This window comes from Momordica charantia, assembly GCF_013281855.1.
Source record: "Momordica charantia cultivar OHB3-1 chromosome 3 unlocalized genomic scaffold, Mcharantia_2.0 BLBB01000003.1, whole genome shotgun sequence".
NCBI classification, from domain to species: domain Eukaryota; kingdom Viridiplantae; phylum Streptophyta; class Magnoliopsida; order Cucurbitales; family Cucurbitaceae; genus Momordica; species Momordica charantia.
Window position 1 is genome coordinate 21,929,066 of NW_028275161.1, and position 21,481 is coordinate 21,950,546.

At 34.9% G+C, this 21,481-nt stretch overlaps 3 protein-coding genes across 12 annotated transcripts; 1 reads left to right on the forward strand and 2 right to left on the reverse strand.

Moving 5' to 3' along the window:
* Positions 1-349: 349 nt before the first annotated feature.
* On the forward strand, positions 350-3,560 carry LOC111009093 (S-adenosyl-L-methionine-dependent methyltransferases superfamily protein). Of its 3 annotated transcripts, XM_022282046.2 has the most exons (8): positions 350-590; positions 706-901; positions 1,048-1,157; positions 1,645-1,723; positions 1,822-1,889; positions 2,303-2,338; positions 2,494-2,560; positions 3,233-3,560. In XM_022282046.2, the coding sequence occupies exons 1-8, from the start codon at positions 381-383 to the stop codon at positions 3,343-3,345; spliced, it is 879 nt and encodes a 292-aa protein (XP_022137738.1). In that variant the 5' UTR covers positions 350-380; the 3' UTR covers positions 3,346-3,560. The 3 variants fall into 3 exon arrangements, with proteins under 3 accessions (XP_022137738.1, XP_087977550.1, XP_087977549.1); XM_088121424.1 differs by lacking the exon at positions 2,303-2,338 and having other exon boundaries at positions 1,822-1,875; XM_088121423.1 differs by lacking the exon at positions 2,303-2,338 and having other exon boundaries at positions 351-590.
* A 766-nt stretch (positions 3,561-4,326) lies between these two features.
* LOC111008949 (Transducin/WD40 repeat-like superfamily protein) lies at positions 4,327-15,740 on the reverse strand. Of its 6 annotated transcripts, none has more exons than XR_015789621.1 (3): positions 15,388-15,740; positions 15,057-15,203; positions 4,327-5,168 (listed from the first exon to the last, which is right to left on the reverse strand). XR_015789621.1 is itself a non-coding variant. In XM_022281830.2 (3 exons), the coding sequence occupies exon 3, from the start codon at positions 10,474-10,476 to the stop codon at positions 9,277-9,279; it is 1,200 nt and encodes a 399-aa protein (XP_022137522.2). In that variant the 5' UTR covers positions 10,477-12,910; positions 15,057-15,203; positions 15,388-15,589; the 3' UTR covers positions 8,890-9,276. The 6 variants fall into 6 exon arrangements, 5 of the variants coding, with proteins under 5 accessions (XP_022137522.2, XP_087977548.1, XP_087977547.1 ...); XM_022281830.2 differs by lacking the exon at positions 4,327-5,168 and adding an exon at positions 8,890-12,910 and having other exon boundaries at positions 15,388-15,589; XM_088121422.1 differs by lacking the exon at positions 4,327-5,168 and adding an exon at positions 8,890-12,925 and having other exon boundaries at positions 15,388-15,589.
* Positions 15,741-16,537: 797 nt separating this feature from the next.
* Positions 16,538-19,842, reverse strand: DEL1 (DP-E2F-like 1). Of its 3 annotated transcripts, none has more exons than XM_022281945.2 (11): positions 19,599-19,842; positions 19,434-19,501; positions 19,280-19,332; positions 19,104-19,181; positions 18,940-18,993; positions 18,748-18,847; positions 18,520-18,587; positions 18,344-18,416; positions 18,196-18,257; positions 17,694-18,093; positions 16,538-16,912 (listed from the first exon to the last, which is right to left on the reverse strand). In XM_022281945.2, exons 1-11 carry the CDS (start codon positions 19,697-19,699, stop codon positions 16,890-16,892), a joined length of 1,080 nt encoding a protein of 359 aa, XP_022137637.1. In that variant the 5' UTR covers positions 19,700-19,842; the 3' UTR covers positions 16,538-16,889. The 3 variants fall into 3 exon arrangements, with proteins under 3 accessions (XP_022137637.1, XP_022137635.1, XP_022137636.1); XM_022281943.2 differs by lacking the exon at positions 16,538-16,912 and adding an exon at positions 17,086-17,404 and having other exon boundaries at positions 19,599-19,841; XM_022281944.2 differs by lacking the exon at positions 16,538-16,912 and adding an exon at positions 17,317-17,484.
* Between the last annotated feature and the right edge of the window lie 1,639 nt (positions 19,843-21,481).

Sequence of the window (21,481 nt, forward strand, 5' to 3'; positions counted from 1 at the left end):
TATCATTCACTATTAATATTGGAACATCGTATCGTCATGAATTAGTAAATTTATTTTAAGTTTTCAAATGGGTAAGAAATCGTCTACCGGCAACATGGAAAAAAAATGATCCAAGGACAGATTGTGATGTTTGAACTTTGAACTACAAATTTTAAAATCAAAAGGTTAAATTGGTGATTTGACATAGTTTAAGTAAAATAGTTAAATATTAAAATATGTTAAAGGAATTGGGGAAATTTTGGGCTGGGTTATGTGGGATTGGGCCCAGGTTGGTGCTTTTGGGCTGTTGGTGGATCAAGTTGTTGGGCCGAGTCGGAAGAGTTCAGTCGACAGGTCGTTAAGATAGCAGGAGCGGGAGCGAGGCCGAAGAGCGCGGGAAGATGGTGAGTATAGTCTTGTTCTCTTTCGGGACTTTTATCAAACAGTTCGCGGCTCTTTCGAATCCAACGGCGTTCGGTCCGATCAGAACCAGCGTGAATCGGCTCGCCGTCGCCTGTCATTCTCCGAGATTCCTCCATTTCGAAACCCTGACTTCCCGCCAACAAGACCAGGTTCATCTTTTCGTCGACGCTCTTCTCCAATGGAACAAGGTATTGGTCTCGCTCTTACGATTGTTTGATTTTCCTGTTGAGGAAAATTAGGAATTATTTCCGGTATTTCATGTGTGTTAACTTCAATTTGGTGGTCGTATTGTTGGAATCGTAGAAAATGAATCTTACGGCCGTTACGGATGTGAGCGAAGTAATGGAAAGACATGTCGAGGATTCTCTCGCGATTATTCCACCAATTCGGAATTTGTACTTGTCGCATTGTACGAAAGTCCCGTGCGATAACATTAAACTCGTTGATGTTGGAACGGGTGCCGGGCTTCCTGGACTGATTATAGCTATTGCTTGCCCAGGTGAACATAGTCGATTACTATGATGATGAAAGTACATTATGTACGCAAGCGAATTGTTATAATTTTCCAAATGTTGCTGCTAATCTTGCTCCCTTATCCTTTCTTGTCTTTTGGGGTTTAACTGAGGCAATATTTGGATGGATCAGAATGGCAAGTAACGTTGATGGAGTCTATGAATAAGCGGTGTATTTTCTTGGAGCATGCAGTGGGTCATACTGGCTTGTCAAATGTTCAAATCGTGAGAGGAAGAGCAGAGGTAGGGTAACATGTTAGTGTTTACGTGATAAAACACCCTGGCCTGTTTATCAATTGAAGTTTGATTCTCTAGATTAGTTCAGATACTTGGTAATAAGTATTGATTTTATTAAATAATGATTTTTTATTTTTATTTTTTTATTTTGTGACGTACCACCAGTACTTCTCTTCGTAAAAAAAGTGGAGGAGACTTTTCTGCTTGAGTTATGGTAAAGAGATTCACAAATTCAACTGTTTCTCAAGGGTAGAGCAGGCAGCAGTCCCGATTTCTTCATTATATTCATTGTATTGGGAATACTTGAAGAAGTTAAAGTTATAAATGACCTCCAGATCCATTTTTATTTCATATTAAGTATTTGATTTTTTTTCTTTGTTTAAGAAAAAAAGAAAAAAGAAAAAGATAACAGAAGAACATATGTGCACATGGCTCCTTGAACTTTGTTTTGATCAATATTTAATGTGATAACGATAGACCTTATGTAGGACAGAATTTGGGACATGATCTTTGCTTACGAGAGAAATTTGATGTAGTAGTGGCTAGAGCTGTTGCAGAAATGAGAATTTTAGGTACCATCTAAAATTGATATATATAACTTCTACGAATCTTCAAGACATTTCTTGTTTTACCATTGCTTATCATTTTTCTTTGGTATCTTTGATTTCAGCGGAATATTGTCTTCCTATGGTTCGTGTTGGTGGTTTGTTTTTAGCTGCCAAAGGTCATGATCCTCTTGTACGTTCTCTGTCCATTAACATTTTGAACGTCTACGCTCTGGTTGTCCTATTACTGAGACTGCATGCAGTTCGTTATCATCACTGATGCTGTTGTTATAATTTTTTATTTTATTTTTGAGGTGGAGGCATTTGATGTTAAAAGCCCCTTCCTCTTCAATTATTTGCAGTTTCTTGTCTCACTTTCTATGTTTGAAAGTAGTTCTTTTTGTCAATTTATTATGCAAAATAGGATATTTATTTTTAGATGGCCAATCTGATTTATACATATTGATGCCACACAATATTGTAAGAAATAATATGTATAAAGTGGGTCTTGTGGTCGTGGATGGGTGGTAACTGTGTTTTTTTTACTACCATTTTTTAATAGTCTCCTTCTGAATTAGGTCTGACCTCCTGTATACTTTGTTATAGTTCTGGAGATTTCTCAATTTGAATCATCTAGAGTTGGTATATATCTACTTCATTATTTCATTATGAGAAAGTTTATTTGCTTAATAATTTGGATTCCTTTGGATTTTAACTTTTAATATCTTGTTGATTTTCAGTTTGTTTACTTTTTCGTTATATGGTTTAACCATTCTAGAACTTTTTCATATTGCCAGGCAGAAGTCACAAATGCAGAAAAGGCAATTGAAATGATGGGTGCCTCCTTGCTGCAAATATGCGCTGGTGTGTTTGTCTTGTATTTCTATTGGTCTTCTTTCAATGTCATAACTTCATGTATACCATAACAAAATCAACAGATTCGTATGTCCTAGAGGATTTTTCTAGAGTAAACTATAGTACAAACTACAGAGGTCTCTTCCTGAAAAGACACTCCAATGTTTAGCCAGTCGCAAGTTGGTTTTCTAAATATTCTTACTTAGTTATTTGATTCGTACTTAATTGCAAGAAATTTTCTGACGCTGGCAATTTCTGGACATGATGTATACTAATACTCCAACCATTGAATATTTGGTATTTGTACTTATTCCAGTGAATTTTGTTCCTTTTATTTTATTTCTTGGTTTACGTTTTGTTAGCAAGAACTGGAATCTTTTTCTAGTGTTTGGTTTGACTATCCTTAGTACTGATCGGTAGTCTAATTTGCATGCGAAACCAAATAAAATGTTGAATTCTTTGTGGGAAAATCCTTTTTTCAAGCAATATTTGATATAGAATTATTTTCTCAACTATCATACTGGAGTTTTATTTATAGCCTGATCCATGAAGCAATACCACCCTATGCATTAACTTTACGTTGCCCCTATGATAAAAAAAAAGAAAAACTTTATGTCACCCCTCTGAGCCCTCTCTCTGTGTTGTAAATAATATCTAATGTTTCCCCTTTTATTTATGCAGTGGAATCACATAGTCCATATGGACAGCGAACTGCCGTTGTTTGTTTAAAAGAACGGCACACCCCAAGGAAGTATCCTCGCGATCCAGGTACACCAGCAAAAGCCCCATTATAGATTATCAGAGTGTTCGGTTTGGCTTCGATTCAGTTGTCCTTCTTGACGTAAACCAGTTGTTTATTATGCGAAATGCTTCAAGAATGTGACTCTCACCTGAATTTAGGCACCTTGTCATTTGTTTTGCATTATGAAATATCATTTCAATTTTCACCCACAATAGTTCTTACACGACATTTGGTTATTAAATTAGTATTAAGCATTTATTTGTCCAACGCCCACTTTATGATTTACACGTTGGTCTTTCTCCCTCCCGCCATGTACCTCCATCAAGTTCATCGCTTTCTCTGCATCAACATATATAACTCCACCCTCGAACTTAAACGGTGGAATTACTGTACCATTCTCATCTAACTAAAAAATTGTCCTAAATCTAACCCATAAAATACCTAAAATCTGGCCACAAAAACGACCCCAACCAAAAAATCAACCAGGCAAAGAAATGTTTTGCCCAACTACAAAAATATCAAAATCCAATAAAGACATATATATATCATCCTGGGTGGCCTCAACGTAGACCAGTTGTTTATGGTGCAAAATTTTGACTTCTCAACTTCACAGCGTGTTACTTGTGTATAACGAATATCATTTCTCCCCGAATAATCTTTTGGACAGATTTGACTACTAAATTAGTATTAAGCATATATTCCTCAACACCCACTTTAGGATACACACGTTCATCTCGCCCTCCCGCCATATTACTCTATCAAGTTCAAGAATTTCTCTCTAGTCACTTGGATCTTCTCATAAATAGAAGGTTTAAATTCCACAATAGAAGGTTTACATTACTTAGCCTTAGCGTGTCTGCCCGAAGTCCGCAAACTTATTTGTGCATCCAGTTGGAGTACTAAAAATATGCATGACAATGGTTTAGCTAGGGTGTTCATGGTTGAATCAGATTTGATTTAGTAAGATCTTGAATCTAAGTACATAGGCGCGATGGTTGAAGAAAATTGCAGTGAAGCGGCGGAAAAGGCCAGAGTGAAGGGAAAATGCAGGTCGACTCAAATTTTCTTATGTGATGTGCGTGATTTTTTATTTTTTTTAAATTGGTGAAAATCCTCTCTTTTGTTATTTTACTCGTCTATTGACTTACCAATTTAATTTTATATGCAGTGAGTAATATGATTGATAATTCAGGTATTTCAAAAGTTATCTATGGCGTTGTTTTCTTTCCTCTAAAAAAACGACTACTTTTGTGGCTCAAATTAAAAGTGGCTTTTTTTTGCAAATTATTACTTGCTACTTGGCTACATATTTATTTAGCTCTAAGTTGTAAAACTATAGATGCCTTCAAGGGCATTTGTTCATATCATGGGCTTTACTGGTCAATTTTGTACAACATTACTTTTTCGTATGAACTCTTATTTTTCTAATAGTACGAAATGAATTTTCTTAAAAATATTTTTTGACAAGAAGACAAAAGGGACCGTCTTTATTTCATTTAGAGTATATCTAAAATATATTACAAGAAAAAAGTATGGTATGTAAATCATTTTGCCATCTGCTTGCCATAATTCTGGTCGAGGCATGGAGAGTTGCTTTTTAGGAATTATTTTATTTATAGGTAAAGACCTCTGATCATCCAATAAGATGGACGTTTCTTAATTATCTTCCTCATAGCTTTTCATGGATGCGATGCTCTAAATCGATTCGCCATCTAATCACTTCCCTTGTGTCATGTTATCTATTCTTGCACTGCGCCAAGGACAGAGGAATAAAACTTGCTGAACCCAACCTGGAAAGATTCGCTTGGTGGCAAAAGTTGATCAACCGTGTCGCCAGGTCTAAAGGGCTTAAACCGTACTAATTGCCAGATTAACCTGAATATAAGTAGATAATGAAATTGATTAATAAATAGAAACTTGGATGCAATTACTAACTCAATGACAAGTATTATTAGCTAAACATATTTGTCTAGTATTGATTTCCACTATCTTTAGTCAAAACTAATTAATGAAGTTATTGCTGGAGAAAACCTCTTTTATTTCACACTGCATGCAAATTTCTTCTAGTTTTAGGTTACAGATTTTGTATGGATTTCTTTTCCTCGAGGCTTTTGTGTCCATCACTCTTTGGTGAATTCATTTTAGTTTTTATATTTCAAATGAAATGCATTTTTCCCCTATGGGTAAACGTTGCTGTTCACCTTAGTACTTATAAATGGGTTAAGATAGATAATAGGTATATACATTTTATTATTTAGTCAAATAGTAAATTCTTTATGGGTTTGATATAATTTTAATTCACTTGTAACAAGTGACGATGTAGATGTATGATACCAAATGTAATAGACATGTATTAGGTAGGATGCTTATGAATTAATTGGCCTCAGGAGTTCCTTTCTTCAGAAACCAAATAAATGATGGAAAGCCAAATGGAATTAGGTTGGTATGTGAAAAATGACCATTTCCTAACCTCCCTCGACTAAGTCTTTCAAGCTTTATTTTTATAACATATTATTTCAGGGAAAGATATTTTCAGTAGATCTTTACGATATTGGCCTGCCACGTTTGAATGGTACAATAATAAAACCCTTGTTAATCTTTTTTATTTTTCTACAAAAGAAGCATTTGATGTCAGATCCCCTTTTTTAATTATTAGTATGTCCAACCTCGTATGAAATCCCGGAGTATTTTGTTGTTGTTTGAGTTCAACAATATGTGGGGTGGGATGAGGATTTAAACAACTAACTATTTGGTCGATAATATATGTTTTAACCGGTTTAACTATGCTCAAATTGACTTATTTTCCTACTCTTTTTTTATTGCTAAATTTTAAAGTCAGAGTTTGATGTTAACATCTTGTTTGATTGTTTTGGTAAATTCTTTACCTTTTTTTATATTTGGATAAGAGGGTAGATGCTGAAATGTTGAGAGTTCTAGAATAAGATTATTATATGTATGAATGTCAGCATTAGTAATTTAATCATGGTCCATGGCCTATGTTATTTCTTTTTACCAATAGAGCCCCACAATCCAACTAATTCTTGTTTGTAAAGGACTTATCTGCATAATTTTAATCAATCCCACTGCCACAAGAAAGGTATGATTGAGGGGAAAGTGTTAAAAAGATGTTGCAAAAGAAGGGTCATTTCGCTTTCCTTTCATATTTGGCTTTCTTTTTCTTTTCAATTCGAAAGAAAAAAAAATACATAGATGCTGTCTTTTGAGCAATATAATAAATAAACAAATTGGTGGGTTCTGTCCTGTAATGTGGTTAAAGATCAGTAGAACATTGCAACTTGATAGAATTCATTCCCATGGTAATAGGTTTCATTGAAAATAATATTAGTTATTGTTATTATTTTATTGATTTATATATCTTTTAATTGCCTTTTAGCACTTTAATTTACATGTTATGAAGAAACATACTGCCATGAACTTAAATTAGACCCACTGATTGATTTTGATTTGACATTGAGTTTCAACTTTTTAACATTAAATTTAGTCCATGAATTTTAAGGTTTGTTTTGTTGCGATTTTTTAATTGTTAAAATGATTTTTTTTAGAGATAGATGCCTTAACCATTTAAGCTATGCTCGGTTTGACAAAATAATTTGTTTTTGTTTTAGTTCTTATCATTATTTTTCCATTAAGTATTTGATAAATAATACCCATGACAGTCAATATAAGCTTAGTTCAATGATAATTAATTAATGTTTTTGATTAAGAAGTCATAAGTTTGAATCTCCCCCTCTCATTTATTATACTAAAAAATAATAATATAACCCGACATGTCTTTTTATTCATTTATTTACAAATTGGTATATAGCTATCTAGACATATATTTCAATGGTTCATGCATCAAGTTTTAAAATAGATAACATTTTTGTTAATCTCAACTATTAACGTAAAATTTAATGGCAATGATTGTACTAGTTTTATATGCAAGTGTAAGGATTGAATTAAAAGATTTATGCTACGAATTTTATTTAAAAAATATATATTTTTCGGCTTAGACTGATATTATTTGCGGGACATAAACGAGGATATTTTAGATTCATTAAATTTTGTTTTTTTTTCTTTTTAATTTCTTACTCGATTTTGGGAAAAAGGAATTAGCATTTTAGTTTCCTTGCCTCCCCATATCTATGACAAAATAAAAGTAAAACTAGTTTGATGATTAACATAATTTTTTTTCATATTGTACCCCAAAAGTTCCTATCTTAAAGAATAGTATATGTTACCTTGAACATTACAATTAAGTTTTGATTGTCTATTTTCAAAGGGAAAAAAAAAAAAAAGCTATTTAACTTTATTCCATGTTAATGTCCTATTAAAATCAGGCAATATTCATACCTACACAAAAAGTTGTAAGCCATAATGGGTTATCATGATCTAATTTGACATGGATTACGTCTTATTTTCTAAAGATAAAGATGTACAAAGCTACAATTTTTATAATCCTTTCTTTTAGATAATTTAACACAGATTATGCATTCAAACTATCCAATTCTAAATTTCAAAAATGAAGATTTGTAACCAACATCTCTTAACATAGCTCTAATGTCTATATAAGTTAGGTGCGTCGAGTGAGATGACCTGACCTAGACAAATGTCGAGCAATTAGCTAGTATTGTCAAAATGTCTAACCAGACCTTGTTTAGTTGCAACCAATACTCTGTTAGATTCTATGGTTATTCCATCAAAGCCATAAGATAATCTCATTAACTTCAAATTCCAACTCAATGAGCCACAAGGAAATAATTATAATATCACAATTCACCATTTATTTAACTTTATTTCATTCCATTGTCTTATCAAAATCAACCGAAAATAGGAGAGGGGGAAAAAGCAACCAGAAAACATCACAAAAAATAATAATAGCTTTGTATGAGGGTATTCTTTTGATTTCAGTTCAACTTTTTTCTTTAGAGTATTATTATTATAAATGAGAAGAAAGAGACAATCTACCACCCCATAAAAAGAGACATCGGTATTTGATCCTTTGAAATATGTTAGGTTATTTGAATTATGTTAGGTTGACAATTCAAAATATATCAATGGTCAAGATGATTCTACGCCAAGTGATAAAAATTGCACCTAGAAGATCTAAACAACAATATTATGTGTGATTTATTCATCTAATTAAAATAATCTTGATTAAATTATAATTTTTTGTTCTTAAACTTGATATGTCTGTTTAGTCTAATATTTTCAAAATTTTATAATAAGTTCCTAAACTTAAGAGGCAATATCTATTTACTCCTAAATTTAAAAAAATATATCTAATAGATCTCTAAACTTTTAATTTTATGTTTGATGGACAATGTTAATTCTAACCTGTCTCATGTTTCCGTGACATGCTCAATGTATTATCTAAAGATTGCACAATGAGTAGTAGTGTAATCGTTGAATTAATATAGTTAACACATAAACCTATTACAAATTTATTAAGTAGAGCCAAGCTAGGTAAATGATGATATATACTTGTTTTCTTAAAATCATAGGTTCAAATCGTTATACCCCACATTTATTATACTACAGAAATCATAATTTATTTTTATTACATACATCTCACTAAACATATTCTTTCAAACTATTCAAATCAATATGAACTCTTTTCGAATAATATTCATAAACTAATTTTCTTCATATTTGCAAACCTCTTCCGGTTTGCCATATAATCTCTCTTGCAAACCAAGCAACACTCCTTAAAAGAGAAACGAAAGATACAAATGCACTAAACTAAACTCTATGTACACAAATCCCTTGGAACCAAACTAAAGAAAATCTCTAGAATAATACTTAATACTTAGATACTTATCAATCAGATCCACTGACCACGACTAAAAATTGGACGGCCTTTTAATTTTTTTGAAAAACAGAAAAAAAATACATTTGTTTTTTGCATTAAAAATTTTACTAATGATCGACAAAATAGGTATACTAACCATGAGCACCTAAGTATTATTTGAGTTTAGTTTTTTTAAAGAAGAGGAACAGAAATTTGCCACGCCTTGATATCACAGTCCAAACCACCACTATAAACCATAAACGACATGTCGTTTTGGTTGCAGCGATCAACGGCCGCCGCCAAACACTTGACCGGACCGTTATGGCCTTCCAAAACCATCAAACAAAGATAATTTCCGGCGACCCCTCTCCAAATTCTGATCGTCTTGTCCGCCGAGCCGCTGCAGACCAAATCCGACACGACGGCCAAGCACAACACGGCCTTCTTATGGCCTCTCAAGGCTCCCACCAACTCAATACACCCAGTCCCTTCCTCCTTCTCCCAGACCATAACCGATCTGTCGCACGCCCCGGAGAACAAAACCGACCCGTCGTCACTCAGAGCCAACGCATTGATTCCGGCGCTGTGCCTCTCCAAAGTTTGCACCAGAGAATGCCTCTTCTCTCCGGGGTTTTTCCTCCACACTTTGATCCTCTTGTCCGTCGACCCCGTGTACACGCCACCATCTCCGGCCAGCACGACGGCGTTTATGGCGTCGTCATGGGCGCTGGTAACGGATTCCAAGCATTTGAAATCGGATGTCCGCCAGATTTTGAGGGTCCGATCCCACGAAACCGAATAGAGGAGCGACTCGTCGTTCGATAGAGCGAGCGCAGAGACCGTGTCGACATGGTGAACCCACGTGCATTTCTTGTGCCGTCTGATCTGAACCTGATTACTCGGCGACAGAAGCCTCGCCGTCCGATCACCGAGAGTCGGGAGCGTGGCCAGGCGCGTGTACTTTTGGTGGTGCTCGAAATCGTTGGAGATTTTCCAGACTCGGATTTTGTGGTCCTGGTGGGCGCTATAGAGCTTGTCAGAAGAAACCACTAACGATTTCACAGCGCCATGCCCGGCCGTGACCATATTGTTTTGGCCTGAATCTTCGTGGTTAATTTCGGAGCTGTGTGATGGGTTTCGTCTCCATGACCGGATTTCCTTGTCGGAGGAACCGGAGTAGAGAAATTTTCCGGCGAGAGTGAGGGAGGAGATGTAAGAAGAGTGGCCCTTGAGAGTGGAGAGACAGTGGTGGCGGTGGAGGGGATCGGTGGAATTAGAAGAAATGGAGGAAGAAGAAGAAGACATGAAATCTGCTTGGAGTTGATTAGAGTAGGATTGTTCGGAATATATGTCGGAATTATGAAAAGTTTGATGGTGTTCCATAACTCCCATTTAGAGGCACTGATCATTGAATTGAAGGCAGCCGACGAGGGGTTTGGGCAGCTTTTTTATAGATGATTTTTTTTGTTCTGTTGGCCAAAAAGTGGGAGAAGACAAGAATTGGACCACTTGTTTAAATCTCTCTCTACAATTTTGGTGAACATGAAACGTAGGAAATGGTTCTAAACAAGCCTTCAATTGAATTGACCTATTTCTCTCTCTATCCGCCATGCATATGGGCTACAGCAGAACTTGCTCTTTTCACTATTACAGATTCACCATCTTCAAATTTGACATCATCCCATCGACCATCTGGGATATTATCTCTACCAACCCAACCAGACGACGGCCCAGATTCTTTTACAGACAAGCCAAAACTTGGACTTTAAAAAAAAAAACATAAATCCGAGATGGGTTCAGGCCATTTTGGCCGATAAATCAACTAATGGGGTGGGTTTATTATATCAATTATTGACAGCGATGGCTTCTGGGTCCACTCAATGAGCCAAGATATCAGCTTCCAAGAAAACGGACAACCCTTCTTTCCTTAAAATTAGCAATACAATTAACAAGGACTTTTACAACCGGAAGTTTGGTCTTTAATTTCAGATTTAAGTTTATTATTTTGTTCTTTTCTGTTTTTGTGTTCTCATTACAAGTGGAAGACAACTCAATTTAAATAATCAGGATCCATATGTGATGGCTTTTCTTTTGGTCATTTGGGTTTTAATCTGGTAAGATTTGATTGCAAAGAGGTCATTAATATTCCAGATCCTATTAAAAATTTTGAAGAGGAAATGAGGGGAAAGGTTTGGAACTGAAAGGGATCTTTATCTCTCACAATATTTCGATGTCTTTTCTGGTAGGATTTGGAACGATACTTTACTTCTCCACCCACTAAAGTAAAAATGATAATAATAATAAAAAAAAATAAACCCCACATAGCCTATAATCTAAATTAATGTACATATATGGCCTATACTTTTTGTGGAACATATCTTTATAACTTGGCAAATGCAAATTTCCATGAGATCATTGAGATTATTAAGGGAAAATGGTTTCTTTTCCCAAAAAATATCCCTTCTCCCCTGTACTTGATGAAAATTTTTCATAATCTTAGGCTTATTTTGGACAAAACATTCCTCCTTACCCCCTTTGGATTCTTCGTTTAGAAAAAGTTAACTTGTGCCAATATACTAAACTTGTGCCAATATAAGCATAGCTAGGTTAAGACACCTTACTCTCCTTCTCTTGAGGTCGGAGGTTCAATCCTCTATCACCACATTTGTTGTACTAAGAAAGAAAAACTAGTTTATGAATTTTCCCTCCAATTTGGCTGAAGTCTAAGTTCAATCAAACAAATGGTGAATCCAAAGTTGAGTTCGCAAAATCTTGAAGGTAAAAATGATGTTTCCTCCTCCATTCTTATTATTGGAAGTTAAATAGGTAAATTTAGTTGTTCATGTATTTAAGCAATAAAATAAACCTGCTCATCTCATGGATGATGTTTTGTTGTTGATGACATACATTTGAATGAGAATAACATGAGAGAAAAAAATAAGGGGGGAAAGGATATATCACAATTTTTGTGACCTGGAGATTTTGACTTGGTCTTAGAAAGTTGATTGAATGTTATTTTTTTTCTTTCTTTGATTTTTTTTCTCCGTACGCATAATGAACTTAATCCTGTAAATCTTGACTCTAGTCCAATAAGATTGACTAATTCATGAATATGAGATATTTGTCCTAAAAATCTTGTCTTTGGCTCAAATGATGAGGGATTAATCCACCAATGACAGTTTTACAGGTAAAAGTTCATACAGTAAAAAGTTTTCATCCGAGATTCAAATGCATCCATCCAACTTTTAACTTTGTCAGAGAAAACGAAATATCCTTTTTGAAGTGGAGAACCTTTAAGTTTCAAGCTCTCTCTGTACCCCAATGAAGGAAGCATCATCCAACTCCAATATTTGGAAAAGAAAGAAAAAAGGGGGGGGCGGGCATGGTAGAGTAGGTAACATTAGGGGAAAAGGTGATCAGGGTAAAAGTAAAAGTAAAAGGCAGCATGGTAAGAAGTTGCATATTTTCAGACAGAAGGAGAGAGATGTAATATTTTGACATAAGAAGGAAGAAGAGAGATTAATAATAGAGAGGGTAGAGGGTGAGAATGGGGAAAAGCCACATGGATAAAGCTTGTAACTTTCCAAGAGATTGCATTTTGGCCTTTTCAGCTGCCCCCTTTAACGCTCCACTGAATGGGAAATCTGTTAGATGTTTTTGGTAAGAAGATCCTTTTGGAACAGCAATTCTCTGTATGTCTGCAAAAGGACACCCCCATTGCTTCGCTTAAACCCTTCATTTGCTGCCAAGTGTTTGGCTCCTCTTCTCTTAGAGTACTCTTTCACTTTTCTTGGTTCATCTTGCTTTCGTCCCCATCCTTCAGTGCCTATCATTTATTCTTCTGTTCAAGGCTTCCATCATGCAGGTAGGCTTTAATTTAATTTTCTGAGCTTTTGAATTAGGAGTATAATTTATTTATTTTTTTCAAATCATGATCTAACTACTTCTAAGTTTTTGTTGTAGAAGAAGAATAACAATTTTTTTTCTTTTAAACTATGTTACTTGGTTCTTCTACAATCTACAAGAGATCTGTTTATTAATTTGAAGGGTTTCTAATTATGAAATATATGAAAAAGGATCTCAAGATGTCTTGGAACCCTTACCATTAGGACAAACGAAACCTCTAGTACTAATAGCCCATTGACTTGGTATTCTCGACAAAGGGGCACAGGCACAACCCCTTAGAAAAAGAATGGATACAACAACCAAACTTCATTAAAAAAAACTAAACTAATTGATAAACATAAACACAAAAATATAAAGAGCACAAATTTTACTAAAAATAATATAGGAAAGAAATCATAGGTGGAGGAACAGATTCACCGTGATAAATGAGTTGATACAAAGGAACAATAGTGGCAAAAAATACAATAAGTACACATAAAAAAGAAATCCAAGATTATACTAGTTCGATCTCTCTGCTGGTGCTACCAACACAAACTTCAATTTTTCTCGCTTAAAAAGTCACCAAAAACTTTTGGGTAAGACCAAAAAATCAGGACACGCGTCCATAACATTAAGAGTGCTCACCAACAAAAGAAAAAGGACAAATTGAAGGAAATATTAAATTCATTAAGAAATTGGTCGTTCCAATGAGATATATAGTGTTTGTTGGATGAATTATTGGCATTTTATCAAATGTCTCCCCATCTATTCAAAAAGTTGCATCATGAAAGGGTTTGACCATTTATGGGTAATGTGATCCTATCAGGTATGCATCTTTAAACCTAGGAAATTACGTGAAAGTACAGAACAAAAGGCAGAAAAATCATCTAGGAAATTGACATACCACCATATTTGCTTTTCTTAAATCACTTCTTCTATACACATTTACCTTTTTAACTTGTTTTATAAACCCAGAGCTTGTGTATGATACTTCCATAATACATAACTAATATAATCACAGTCATTCGATCTTTATGCTAGAATATATATATAGCATAATAAAAATGTCTATATAATATAGTTTACTTATTATATACATCTAAATATGGAGTTAGGATGACAAGTCTTTCATATTTTTAGAATGATATCGATATTATCCTTTTTAACTTCACATTGTTTTGCCCTTTTTTTAGTTCAAACAAAGGATTGGAAGGATTTGAACTTCCGACAAGAGGTAAGTAATGCCTTAACCAGTTAAGCTATACTCATTTAGACACATGGCTATACTCATTTAGACACATGGTTTTACTGGACTCTATCTAAAAGGAATCATAGTAATTGAGTGGTCTTAAACACCAAAAATCTTTCTCACTTCTAGCTAATTAATCTGGGGATATGTTCACATCCCTTAGATATGATTTAAGTCTCCTAAAATCAAGGATTGAACATTCGTTTCATCCTATACCATAACAATAACCTTTACAAATCATATAACCACTATACTTAAAATAAGTTCTAAAGACAAAAGCAAAGAACTATTTCGAAAACAGTTCTCCCAGCAAATAAACAGTTCTAGACATTAAAGCTAAATTTGAACTTTTATCACAGTATTTGTGGCAGGCATAGTGTATGAATCTGAACTATTCATACACTTTTCAAAGCAAAGCATATTTTGATTGCCACTAGACCCCTTGAAAAATAGAGTATGAATTGTAGTGGAAAAATAGTAAAAAAACAAACTCACATCATCAATGTTGGCCACCACACCACCAACAACAAGCTTACATAATTCCCATCCGACCTGATTGCACTAAAAAACCCAATTTAGCAAAACCCTAATTCTTCGTTAAAATCCAAATTTGCTAATAAGTTTTCCGATAAATTTATCCAATCTGATATGGGACAAAAATTGCACGCATCAGCCTTCGGCTAACAGGATGGTTCTTAATTTTTATTTTTATCTTTTCCTGTAACATGAATAAATAAAGCTAAAGAGATGATAAAATATAAATGATGAGCTGATATGATTTCTTTTTCTATTCCAAACGATATGAAAATAATGGGGCGTTTAGTTCAGATTTGATTACCAGACAATGCCCAATTGGTTACAGCTTGGAATCCCTATCCAAATTCTGAATGTTGGTCCCATGCATGACAGTGGCGATGGAGTCAGCAACCTTTAATCAAAACTTACATCAAATCCTTCGATTTCCTGTCTGATTTTCCATCTCGAGCTGCGATTTGAGAAAGAAAGGGCTAAGAAATTGAAATCAGAGTATGAATTGAACTGAACAGAGTTTGAAATACTCTGAACTTTGTCAAGATCATTCAGTTTTCAGAATGCAGAGGATGTGTTTGGTTGTAAACAGAAAGAGAAATTAGTACAATTTGTAAACATCCACAGACAGAGAAACTCACATGGAAATTTGCAAAAATTTACTTCAAAGTTTGCTCGATCAGTCGTCAATTATGAAACCCTTCACATGGGGTGAAGAAGACGAAGATGTGCGAAGTTCGATCTTCGCTACTACCACCATAAGCACAACCGAGAAAACTTTCGTAATCGTAATTCGTAACTGCCGATTTTTCGTACCAAAATTTCAATTTGATCCACTGTTTCAAAAATTACCCTCCCTCTCACCGCATCAAATACCAAAAAGGACAAAAGAAAATCTACGAAATGACATCTAAGTCCCAGATTAATTAACAGCATTGACCCAAATTAAAATTTTCTACCAACCTTATGGTGAGTTTTTCTTTTTTTTTTTTTAGATTAGAGATATAGAGATGGAGAATTTTGTTAAGATTACAACTAAAATCCTATTTTAGCTACTCCAAAGAAGAGAAAAAAAAAATTGGGAGTGTTGTGGGGTGAATTTTGGAGCTCGATATGATCCACTCCAGCCCAAATGTGTAGGTCCCCAAACCGAGGGGGTGAGAACACAGTGAGCACTCATCTCGGCACCGATTTAAGTATAACTACTTATACGCTCACTTTTAAAGTTATAGTTTAGACATCGAAGAGTGCAGACTCATCAACGAAAAATATCATAAACACATGTTAACAGTGAACGTATAAGTAGAAACGACTAAAAGTACGACAAGAGCAAGTCCAAAACCAACAATATTACCGTTGTGCAAGTGTACGCCAATCCATTGTGCATGACAAATCTTATATACATCAAACTTCCATCAACAATGAAGTCATCTTTGCTAGAAATTGACAATTCTTTGGGCCTAACAAATCCAACTAAGTCCATGATCTATGCTTTTGGCGGCCTATCAAAGGGGCCTTCTAGATCATTCCAGAAGGATAAATCATAAATCCAGGAAACCATGTGAAATTACTGACTACCCCCCTAAGGCGAGAGCAAGACAAGAAAAGCCCCCCTAAAATGGAGCTTACAATTTTCAATCATGAAACTTTTTTTTTTCCTTGAATTGTTAGGATGAGAAAGTTGATGGAATTATTTTAAATTATGGGAAAGATATAAATTAGATTCTATGAAATTCATCAAAATCCAACAATTTTAATTTTCTGATTTGAAATCTGTGTGCTTTCCAAGGATAACAAACACCAAAATTTATTTGAAATTTATCCTGATCAATAAACAGACTATCAGAACATCAATAACCACATCAAAAAGTTTAAATTCACACCTCGATTGAATACATAGACAATTTAAAAAAAAACCGTCCTTAAACTGACTGCTTTTGACCCATTCCATGAACATTTGCAGTCTACTTTCCCGCGATTTCTCCAGAAAATTTCTTTTTCCGGGAAAGTTGAGCGGAATGGAAGGAAAATTTAAATCCTGTGGGAGTAACGGAACGACCAATTCAGCGACTTCAAGGCACGAAGCAAATGGAGACCCAGAATCGATAAGCCAACTTCTCTCTCAATTGAATTTTTCTTACTTTCACAAGAATTGCATCCAGAAACCTAGGATGATATCGACAGACGAGCAACATAATAAGATTTCAAGACGAAAAACTCCAACATGTACATGATTTTGGTTCCAATTCGAAATCACTTTTCAACAGAAGGCGAAGTCGCCCATTTCATTCAACATTGTAGAGGAAAAGAGGAAGCTACAATAAATACGCACATGGAAATGAAGAAAAAAATAATAACTAACAACTATGTTAGGCTCGCTTTCGAAGATAATACAAACAAACATGAATCTATTGAAAATGTTTTGCACTTTCAAAGATGACCCCTGCCTATTTTGGTGCATTAAGAAAATGCAAACCAAACTAAGGTCAAATTTTTTAAACTAATCGCAGTAGAAACTGCGCTTAATCGAGGTGTGCTTATTAAATATTTGGAGCACGAAACAAAGGGCGGATCAAGAAATTTGTATAGGTTTCTTCACTGCTTCAGAATACCATGATTTCCAAGCTTCCACGTAATGGGAGAAAAGTTCTTTTAAGGCTGGACGATTCCAAGAACAAACACCACAGCATTAGTTTGTGTCAAGTTTGAAGATCATCTTATAAATCCCAACTTGTCACCTAATATTTGATCAATAAAGGTTTACAATATTAAGCATGAGAAGCATGCTGAAGTGTGATTGAAAATTGTAAAAACAGTGAAGTGCTGAATAAATACCAAGAGGTGAAAGGAGTTTTCACATTCAACTCAATAGCTCATTTAGATCCGCTAAAGCGTTTTCAAAATAAAAGCAGCACTTTGTTCAACCGTGTTTAATTAGGAGAATTACCTTGATTGTGATACTGAGGGCAGAACGTCGAGGAGAGGCTTTCCCAGTCATGAGTCCGCTTCACATTGTTGTTTGAGATGCCAACTTTAGCTACCGTTACTGGAGCAAATGGTCCAAATTGATAGCTCTTGGAAGTTCGTTCACATTCCTGATCCTGGCTGTTTTGGCTACCCTCTTGCGAAGAATTCTCACACTGCACTTGCTTTTGCATGTTAAGGCAATGAGTTAAACTCTCATGGGTGGTTGAGTTTTCAGCCTTAGTCTTCTTATAACTGACATTTGTTACATCAGTTCCAAATGCCCTTTTTCTGGACTCTGGGAGGACGGTAGGCTCATTCTTGACTTTACCCCTCACTCCCAACCACCTAAACGCAGGCTTTCTTGTGTCTGTTGTATGGGTCTGCATATGATTCCAACAAAATTCAAACTTGTTCCAACAAAATAAACACAGTTTTCACTGTCTTGTATTTTTTAACGTTGTCAAGATGCTGCAATACAGTACCTTTTCAATTAGATTCATGGAAGACAACACATTTGCAATGTCATATAGCCGCCTTACCTTTGCTGCAGCATATAATCATAAACAGGTCATTATCAAGCACTTCCCAGTTCACATTCTAACATTTATAGCAAGGTTTAGGATTTATTACTTCTCATTATCGATGAATTGTGGCCATCTCCTAATAAGAGCCTCGCAGCTTCATCAAGGGAAATCATATTCACCTATATAGCCAAAATAGTTCTGTCAATTGGCAGAGCTCGTGCAGATGATCATACACAACACAAATAAAAGAGGAGTGGGGTTGGGGTCTTTTGTTTCACTCACATGACTGCAAATAAAGAGCTTGACAAAATTTTGCGTCAGGAGCGCCAATGACTTTTCCCTTCTATTATCTGCAGTTGCAATAGAAAGTGTAAGGGAACCATATTTTGGAAGGGCATCCGACTTATACCCACGGTATCAATTCAAGTAATCATGCGAAGCAAACTGAAAATATGAAGACGGGAAACTTCCGTAGATGATACAGCTCAAAGTACAATGGAAAAAGCGTACCGGTTTTTAACGATGATGAAGATTTGGGCACAGCCGCAGTTGAGTTCTGGCTTCCAGTTGGGTTAGAAAATCTTTCATCATCGTCTTCATCATCCGACACCTAAATGTGACTAAATGTAAGACGAGGAAACTTCAAATCGCACCAGTACGGGGAGGGGGAGGGAGTACCGTGCAGAAACTAATTAAGCTTACTTTTGCATAATCGTTACCATCAGATGCACTGCAATTCTCCTTCAAGCCTTCTTCCTGACAAAAAATTTGAAATGGAAGTCATTTTCAAATCCTAAATGAAGGGAGCAGAAGAAATCAAATCAACCCAACTCCATTTTCCGCGAGGAAAACCTATTCGACCTTACCTTGAGATCTTGTAACGCCTTAGGGATTGCCCCAAAACCATTCCAGCTGTACTGATTCTTCGCCTTTCTCGACAGAACCTAAATTACAAGGGGGGAAAACACAAGCTTAAGTTAGCGTATGCACGAAATTAGATTCAGCCCAAAATAACTTCGTAAACAAACACAAAATCTCTCACCCCGACGCTCTCCAAAACATTCACTATATCATAGATCCGCCGCCTTTCCACACCTGCATACACCCAAAAAAAAAAAACCCCCACAAATTACAGATAACCAAGCAGAAGCGAAGAAATAAAACCGTAATACTACGAATTCGAAATAGAATTAAACCTAATCGCGATGCGGCATCATCAAGCCCTATCGAGTGGACTCCATCGTGGTTATACAAGCACAGAAAACTGCACAAAACAGACATAAAAACAAAAAACAATAGTAGAGAGCTTGAAACCATCGAGGGAGAAGACAGTGAATACGATGAGAGGAACAGAGAGGTACTTGGAGCAGAGAAGACCGAGGGATTTCTGCTTCCGACTGTAAGTATGGTGCCTGGAGGAAGAAGAATCCGGCAAGGCGGAAGAGGAGGGCATAGCCGCCATGGAGAGGTCGCCGCCGCCGCCGCAGATCTGAAAAGGGAGGTGAGGAAAATATGCGGGAAGTGGGGAAGGGAATTGGAGGGAAGAGAGAGAGAGAGAGAAATGGGAGATGAGAGAGAGTGAGTATGGACCGTTAAGATTAAGAAGATGGAGGGAGAAGGAGGGGCTTTTTTGACTTTAGGCGGGGCGGGTCTTCGTAATTTTTTGAAATTTTAGTGAGCGTTGGATCACTGGATTATTTTCCCCTTTCGAATATTTTTGAATAAGCGGGAAGTTGAATCTTTACGCGCCTCCACGTTACGTGTATCGTCGATTTTTTTTTTCTTTTTTCATTTTTCATTTTTCGTTTTTGAGACACGTGGACCTTTCTCGGTGGGACCCTTCGGCCCTCCTATGTCCCTATCCCAAATTCAAAGGGCAATTTTTATTATTATTATTATTTTTTTAGTACAGTTAGTGATTAAAGGGCAATTTTTAGTATACCAACCTTAATTTGATTTATTGGTACTCCCGAAAATAAAATCTGAATAATGTAGTCATAGATTTGAGACATTTTTATGACTAACCTACGTTTTTGTCTGTTAAGATTTATTAGGTCTTTTAAAAACTTATTTTTCTAACTTTTTATAAGGAATTATATAACACGAATCAATTCTGGTATTTCTTATTAGTTTCTTTTAGTTAAGTTATAAATAACTATGGTGAACATTGACAACCTACTTTTTAAATTTAATCTTAACAATTTTACAATGATAAGGATTAGAAAAATAATATTTGACGGACACAGTTCATTGAGACTAGATAATAATACTAAATTGATTCAAATGATTGGAAAAACAAACAAACTCATAATTAAGAAAAATATGAAATTTTGGCATTTAAGGAAAATACGGATCTCCAACTTGGACTTGACCTTCAAAGACGAATCTCCAATCAATGGATAATAGCAATGCAACTGAAATCACATGATGAAAACAAAAAATTCAATCACATGAGACGGTGAAATAGAAAGATATCGATAACGCAATCGAAAAATACACAAATTAATTGAAAGTTTGAAAGGTGTTGAAAACACAATAGAACACAAGGCATAAAGTACATCAAACGAATATTGGACGTGTGATAGGGCGCTGAAGACGAAATATGAATAACAAAGACAAAGCCAACAAAAAAGACGAAGAAGAAAAGTAAAATAATAAAATAAAATAGAGAACTTATATGTTATACAATAAGAATAAATAAATTAGAGGCGAATAAGTAATTTCACGTGGTAGGTAACTAACAAAAGTTAGAAAAACAACTTTTTAAAAAAGCGTACATGTGTCATTAGTGCAATAATTTAGATCATCTCATCCAATTTTCTCCATAGATTTACGGCTAAATTTGTAATTTTAGCTTACACAGAAAATTCTATTAGAAAAACAAAGAGGTAGAATTACAAAAGTAGCATAAACTGTTAAACAAATAATATATATATATATATATATATAATATATATATATATATATTTAACAACAAATAACATAAATTATAAACTTATATAATCACATCAGACTAACTAAAATTGACATTTAAAAAAAGTAATGATATTTTTATAAACACATATTTATTTAATGTTATTTGATACTATTTCCATATGACTTTTATTAGTTGATTTACTGAATGACATAAAAAAAATATTGATTTTATACTGAATGACATAAAAAAAAATATTATCATTACTTTTTTTTTAATTGTCACAGACTGACTTCTGTAAATACATAACCCTTTTGTAAACTTAATGCT

Bases quoted from the DNA above. Each gene is read 5' to 3' on its own strand.
- LOC111009093 (XM_022282046.2), top strand. From the start codon at position 381: ATGGTGAGTATAGTCTTGTTCTCTTTCGGGACTTTTATCAAACAGTTC. The intron at 1,724-1,821 runs GTACCATCTAAA...CTTTGATTTCAG, and splicing joins TGCAGAAATGAGAATTTTAG to CGGAATATTGTCTTCCTATG. The intron at 2,339-2,493 runs GTATATATCTAC...TCATATTGCCAG, and splicing joins ATTTGAATCATCTAGAGTTG to GCAGAAGTCACAAATGCAGA.
- LOC111008949 (XM_022281830.2), bottom strand. From the start codon at position 10,476: ATGGGAGTTATGGAACACCATCAAACTTTTCATAATTCCGACATATAT.
- DEL1 (XM_022281943.2), bottom strand. From the start codon at position 19,699: ATGGCGGCTATGCCCTCCTCTTCCGCCTTGCCGGATTCTTCTTCCTCC. The intron at 18,994-19,103 runs GTAAGGTCGAAT...ATTTTTTGTCAG, and splicing joins AGGCGTTACAAGATCTCAAG to GAAGAAGGCTTGAAGGAGAA. The intron at 18,417-18,519 runs GTGAGTGAAACA...TTGGCTATATAG, and splicing joins AGCTCTTTATTTGCAGTCAT to GTGAATATGATTTCCCTTGA.